The following is a 7355-nucleotide window of genomic DNA, read 5'->3' on the forward strand; positions in this document are numbered from 1 at the left end:
AGGTAAGCTCGTTCATTGCATTCTTCTCACAATCTGCTATACCAATGGAAAATACAGAGAAAATTACCTCCTTGCATCGGAGACGAGGCTTTCAAATCGGTCGATTTACCTTTCTATCGAAACGACTCGATGAATACGAAAAATCTAGACAACCGAATAAGGCCCATTTAACGGCCTATACGACACTACTCGACGACACGTGGAAACAATATCGATTGTTACAAGAGGAATTAGAAGATTTAGGCGAGATGGACGACGCGCGCGTTTCCGAAGTAACCGACACATATTACAATCTGGTAATACGAATACACACTCTCATGGATGATACACCAGCATCGTCGTCGAAATCACAAGGCTGCGAGTCTAATATCGCCGAGCCGACATCAATTAAACTGCCTGAAATTCACCTGCCTACTTTCGACGGTACCATCGAAAATTGGCATTCATTTTACGACTCCTTCTTATCCACTATCGATCGAAGCGAGCGACTTACACCCGTGCAGAAGTCCCACTACCTACGATCCTCTTTGACCGGAAAGGCCGCGCGAAGCATACAATCGTTAGATGTCACCGAGTTAAATTAATCGAACGCTATTGACGTTCTGATGGAAAAATGCGACTGCCACCGTCAAGTCTGCATGCGCCACTGGGACTTGATTTTTGACTATCCGAAAATAACCAAAGAGACACCCGAAGCGATAGATGATTTTCTTGAGACGGTCAAGGTAAACCTCCAAGCGCTAGAAAAACTCGGTGAACCAGTTACCTCAAATGTCGCTCTTATAAAATTATTCACGTCGAAGCTACCCTCAGCCATCATTCGCAAATGGCAGCGCACATTGCCGGACAGGAAAATGCCGTCATATACGCATCTGGTAGACTTTCTGAAAACACGGACGAACGGCGACAGGACAAGTTCAGCATCAACCGTGATAAAAAGAGAGTCCGATCAACACAAACGTCAGCGACCGAACGCACCGCGAAGTTACGCATTCACAACTACACATAATACGTTGGTGTGTCCGAATTGTCAAGGACAACACGAATTATGGAATTGTGATGTCTTCAAAGCAAAGTCGCCTAAAAAACGCCTTGAAATCGCCAAGAGGGCGTCTCTATGTACCAATTGTTTAGGTAAGGGACACGCTATTACTCATTGCTCCGCCGGTTCATGTCGCATCTGCAGGCAGCGACACCATACATACCTACATCAAGACCATGGTCATAGCAAATCACGACCACGTGTAAGCCGATCATCGAGCGGTCGATCATCGAGCGATCGATCATCCAACGGTCGATCTTCGCCTAGTTCACCGACCCCGCGATCGTCACATCGTTCGAGACGCGCATCCACGTCTCCCCGATCGTCTCCCCGATCGTCTCCGCGAACATCTCCGAAACGTGAATCTCGGTTATCGCGAACGACGGCATCGGGATCAAATATATCGTCCAGTCCTAGACGACAAGGAAAACAATGACGTCATCAAACGACCTTGTTAGGGACCGAACCACAGAAAACGGACTCATTGACCTCGCTTCCTTCTGAACCACTGCAGCACGATTTGTTAGTCACAGCGCAGGTCAACATATTGAACAATAAAGTTCAACCATTCCGTTGTAGAGCTCTGCTAGACACCGGCTCTAGCATGAACTTTATCACCGAAAAACTCGCTGATTCGCTAAAACTTAACCAACGGAAACGTTAGGTCCCAATCGGAACACTCAACACGTTATCGACAACCTCGAAACGTTACATCACGGCCACGATCATCTCCATCGACGGCACATACGAACGCACCTTGACGTTCCTAATCATACCGACAATATCGCCTTGGGTCCCAGATCAACCCGTAGATCGCTCAATAATACATATACCGAGGAATCTCCAACTAGCCGATCCAAGATTCCATAGGCCTGCGCCGATCGAAATATTGTTGAGCGCCGGACCAACGCTAGCATCACTCTGTGTCGGCCAACTTGACATCAGTCAAGCAAACGGGCCCGACTTGCGTCTGCAAAAAACGCGATTCGGATGGGTCATCGGGGGGAGCCCAACCTCGCAATCATCAGCACTCGCATTTCACGCCTTCACGACGGCTTTACAGGCGGACCCCGCCCGTGTTTGGGAAATCGACGAAGGACCGCCCACTGCACACATTTCGGAAGCGGAACGACAGTGCGAAGAACACTTTCGAAATCACGTTCAACGCACCAACGAAGGGCGATACATGGTCGCTCTCCCATTCAACGAAACAATTCCTTCGCTTGGATCCTCTAAGACAATGGCGATGAAGCGACTCATTTCCCTCTGTCGTCGATTCCAACGAGACAAACGATTCGAAGCCGACTATCGCGCCGTGATACAAGAATATGTGGAATTAGGACACATGACGAAGATTACCACGGACAACTGCACGGACGACGGATCTGCACCAACCACCACCGGAGTTTCATTAAACGACATACTTCATACGGGACCGAAACTACAAGATGACTTATTCTTCATCCTTCTAAGATTTCGTTCTCATCAATACGTCATTACATTCGATGTCGAAAAGATGTATCGACAATTTCTTGTGCGTCCAGAGGATCGAAAATTTCAACAAATTTTGTGGCGTAATTCTGATGGAGAAGTTGACACCTATCAACTTAATACAGTGACATTCGGGCTGTCAGCGGCCCCTTATCTAGCCATTCGGTGCCTCAATCAACTGGCGGACGACGAGGGACATCGGTACCCACGAGCGGCGACGGTCTTACAGCGAGACTTCTACGTCGACGATGTTCTCACAGGAGTTGATAGAAAGGTCGAGGCACGATCATTGAGAACGGAGCTCACGGAACTGGCCGGCTTAAACATTCGAAAATGGGCATCGAACGACCAGGAACTGCTACGAGGACTTTTCGAGCAGGACATAAACGACAAGCTGCTACTAGGCGAATCGCAAACCTTCAAAACTCTGGGTGTGGTTTGGAATTCCTTTGACGATTCGATCCTATATTCCGTAAAAATTAATTCTACCGCCTCTCGAATCACGAAGAGAACAATCAGCTCCGAAATCGCCAAGATCTACGACCCCCCTGGATTATTGGCACCAGTGATCGTTCGTGCTAAGATGCTGCTCCAACGACTCTGGACTTTAAAAATTGATTGGGACGAATCTCTACCGGCTGACGTGCACACGGAATGGAGCAAATATTATGCACAGCTGCCATTATTGAATAACGTGAAGTTTCCACGTAAAACGATAATCAAGGCTGCAGCGGAAATTAAATTACACGGGTTCTGTGACGCTAGCGAAAGGGCTTATGGGGCATGCGTTTACCTTCGCACCATCACTCCGGATGGTCATGTCTGGACACGACTCCTCACTGCAAAATCAAAGGTGGCTCCACTGAAATCACAAACCATTCCAAGGCTGGAACTGAGTGGAGCACTTCTTCTCGCATCATTGGCCACCACAGTCCTTCAAGCTTTACCAAGCAACATTTCTCGGACTGTTTACTGGACGGATTCTACAATCGTACTTCATTGGATCAATACATCACCCCATACGCTGAAAACCTTTGTCGCTGATCGTGTGACAGAAATTCAGCAGAAGACTCACACCTCAGATTGGCGTCACATTCCCACTGCCGATAACCCTGCAGATCTCATATCTCGAGGCCAATCACCCGAAGATTTCCTGCGACCAACCATTTGGCAACATGGTCCGGAATGGCTCCAACAACCAGAAAGATACTGGCCGACGTGGAACCCAGTACCATTAACTGAAATACCAGAGGAGAAGAAAGCAACATGTCTGGCCGTGACTCCTGCTGACCACAGTCTACTGGAGAGATTTTCTTCTTGGCCCAAGCTGATTAGAATTACCGCTCGTTGCCTCCGATGGAGACAAAAACAGGATCGAGGGAGACCTCTAACCACACATGATTTAACCAATGCGCATAACAAATTGGTCAAACTGTTACAATTCTGTTATTTTTCAGATGAAATCCGCACTCTCCGAACAGATCGAAATTCTGCAGTGAAGGGGAAGCTGCAACGACTCAATCCATTTCTGGACAAAGACGGGATGTTGCGAGTCGGAGGCCGACTCAGTCACTCACCAATGCCGTTCAGTCAGAAACACCCAATCATTGTACCCAAATCCTCAGTCACAGCACTCATAATCGAGCATGAACACCTCATCAATCTCCACTCCGGAACTCAAGCTACCTTATACGCCTTAAGAAGATCTTATTGGCCTATCGACGGCCGTAGTCACGTTTGGAGCACGCTGAAGATGTTCGTCCGTTGCTGCCGAGCTAATCCACCTCCAGTGGATTACGTATTGGGCGACCTCCCAGCCTCACGGATAACGGAATCTCGACCGTTTACCAACGTCGGAATAGATTATTGCGGACCGTTTTACATCAAAGAACGAAAGGATCGCAACCGACGCAAAATTAAGGTATATGTAGCAATCTTTATATGTCTTGAAGTCAAAGCAGTCCACATCGAGCTGGTCAGCGACCTCACTAGCGAGGCCTTCATTGCTGCTCTGCGAAGATTCATCGCTCACCGAGAATTCTGTGTGACAATTTACTCCGACAACGGTACCATCTTCGTTGGCGCCAACAATGAATTACGAGAGCTCCGAAATCTCCTGCAATCCGACGATCATAAGGTAAAGGTTCAATCCTTTTTAGTCGACCGACGGATCGAATGGCTCTTCATTCCTCCCAACTCACCTCACTTCGGAGGGCTATGGGAAGCTGCAGTGAAATCCTTCAAACGACATTTCAGGCGTGTCGCAGGTAACGAGCTCTTGACATTCGAAAATTTAAATACACTTATCATTGAAATCGAGTCTATCCTCAACTCCCGTCCGCTGACTCCAGTATCATCTGATCCATTACAACACAGGGTGGGGATACATGGGAGGCAGACGTAGAGAGGACGGAGCTGCGTGCGTAATCGAAATCTCCGGAAAACTGGAGAGCCTGGGCAAGGGAGGTAACCAGAGTGGAGGACTAGTGCCTGTGAGCGCAAAACGGGTGTGGATACGGGACGTCCGGCTTGGACAAGGAGGAGTTAAAGGAGGACGGAATGGTTGTCGGTTGCTCACCTGGACATCAACGCCCGGGGCGTTCGTCCACGGAGCCCTGCTGGAACGCGGCAACGGATACGCCGCGGTCGAGTGGGCAGGGATGATGGTGGTGGGGGTGTACGTGTCACCTAACAGCGGACGGGCAGCGTTCGAAGAATTCCTAGACGGAGTTGGCGACTGCGTCAGGCGACGACTCCCACGACAAGTGCTCGTCCTGGGAGACTTCAACGCGCACTCCACGGAATGGGGGAACGCCACGGCCAACGCGCGGCCGCACGCTATCGAACTGGGCCGCGGGACTTGGACTTCTGTTAGTGAACAGGGGCTCGACCAGTACCTGCGTGACGTGCAGAGGGAGCTCCATTGTTGACATAACATGGGCCTCCCCCGAGGCATTCAGGCGGATCTCAGGCTGGAGAGTGGCCGAAGGGGTCGAGACGCTGTCGGACCACCTCTACATATTGATGGAGGTGGACGCACCTGGACCTGGAATGCCGACGACAAACGACGGGCGCGGCCCGCCGAGGGGGAGACACGCGCGCTTACCGCCTAGATGGAAAATAAAGGAGAGGAATGAAGATCTACTCCGGGCGGCGGCTATAGCAACAGCTTGGAGCTGGGAGGCCTCGACAACGACGACCGAAGCAGACGTGGAAGAGGAGGCCGAGAACCTGCGACAAGCCATGACAGCAATCTGCGACGCATCCATGCCACGGGCCACACCGGGCACGGTGCGAAGCAGAGCAGTTTACTGGTGGAACCCCGACATCGCGGAACTGAGGACGAGATGTGTCCGGGCCCGAAGACAGTACCTAAGGGCCTGCCGCTGGCGACGACGCGACGAAGAAGAAGTCTCCTTGCGCTACCGGACGTACCGCGCGCTACGGTGCTCGCTACAAAGGGAAATTAAAAAAGCGAAGGACTGTGCCTGGTCCGAACTGGTCGAAACAGTCGAGTCGGACCCATGGGGGAGGGCATACAGTGACACAGAAACTACGCGCGAAGGGCACCCTGACAACGGCGGAAATGGAACCTGCGCTGCTGACGCGGATCACCGGAACGCTCTTTCCCCCACAAGAGAACAGAGCGGCGGAACGGCCACGGTAAACGACACGACCGCTGGAATGGAGGGACGACTGGGAAGTCACGGAGGAGGAGATATGGGAGGCAACCAGAAGAATGACCGTCCGCAACGTGGCACCGGGCCCGGACGGAATCCCTGGCCGGATCTGGGGGGAAGTGATGGGGGTCATGGCCCCCAGACTCCGGCACCTCTTCACAAGATGCCTGAGGGAGGGAGTCTACCCCCGGGCGTGGCGGACGGCGAGGCTGGTCCTGCTCCATAAAGAGGGCCGACCGACGACCTCGCCGTCAGCGTACCGGCCGATATGCCTACTGGAGGAGGTCGGCAAACTACTCGAGAGGGTAGTCGCCGCCCGCTTGGAACGACACATAGCGGTCCAAGTGCCAGGTTTGCACGAAAGCCAGTACGGCTTCCGGAAGGGGGGCTCGACGATTGACGCGGTCAGACGCGCACGAGCGATTGCGGAGGACATGGTCTCCCGGAAAGGCGTGGCGCTGGCGGTTTCCCTGGACATCGTCAACGCGTTCAACACCGTGCCATGGGATAGGATAGTGACGGCCCTGGAGCACTTCGAGGTTCCCAGCTACCTCGTCCGATTGATCCGAGCCTACCTCGACGACAGGTGGGTGTGTTAGACCAGTAAGGAAGGAGACGAAAAGCGATCCGTTGAGCGTGGCGTCCCGCAGGGCTCGGTGCTGGGCCCCATACTATGGAACGTTGCGTACGACGAGGTACTACGATGCCCGCTACCCCTAGGCGCGGCCATTGTATGCTATGCGGACGACACCCTAATCCTGGTCGAGGGTCGTGGCTGGCACGAGACGCTGCGCATTGGCGGAATCGCAACGGCCTGTGCGACCCGTGCCGTGAACGAACTGGGCCTGAGAGTCTCCCCTGCGAAGTCGGAGGCCACCTGGTTCTTTGACAGGAAGAGGCGAGGGACACCACCGCCCGGCCTATGCATAAACATGGCAGGTAAAACCGTCCGGGTGGGATCACAGATGAAGTATCTGGGACTCACCATCGACAGCCAGTGGACGTTCGAGCCGCACTTCGACTCACTGATCCCGAAGGTGTCAGCGGCTGCCAATGCCCTGTGCGGCCTACTACCGAACATCGGCGGGGCCGGAGACGCGGTGCGCCGACTTTACGAGGGCGTCGTTCGGTCACGAGTGATG

The 7355-nt window shown here is 52.5% G+C and overlaps 1 protein-coding gene across 1 annotated transcript; it reads left to right on the top strand.

The window, feature by feature from the left end:
- The first annotated feature begins 638 nt into the window (after positions 1 to 638).
- Positions 639 to 5463, top strand: LOC126877100 (uncharacterized). The gene is made up of 3 exons (XM_050639938.1): positions 639 to 1134; positions 1843 to 4800; positions 4910 to 5463. The coding sequence occupies exons 1-3, from the start codon at positions 639 to 641 to the stop codon at positions 5461 to 5463; spliced, it is 4008 nt and encodes a 1335-aa protein (XP_050495895.1).
- The last annotated feature ends 1892 nt before the right edge of the window (positions 5464 to 7355 follow it).

This window comes from Bombus huntii, unplaced genomic scaffold (genome assembly GCF_024542735.1).
Source record: "Bombus huntii isolate Logan2020A unplaced genomic scaffold, iyBomHunt1.1 ctg00000120.1, whole genome shotgun sequence".
NCBI classification, from domain to species: domain Eukaryota; kingdom Metazoa; phylum Arthropoda; class Insecta; order Hymenoptera; family Apidae; genus Bombus; species Bombus huntii.

Coding starts and splice junctions, on each gene's coding strand:
- LOC126877100 (XM_050639938.1), top strand. CDS start 639: ATGCGCCACTGGGACTTGATTTTTGACTATCCGAAAATAACCAAAGAG. Junction 1,135..1,842: donor TCTATGTACCAATTGTTTAG/GTAAGGGACACG, acceptor CTTGGGTCCCAG/ATCAACCCGTAGATCGCTCA. Junction 4,801..4,909: donor ACATTTCAGGCGTGTCGCAG/GTAACGAGCTCT, acceptor ATTACAACACAG/GGTGGGGATACATGGGAGGC.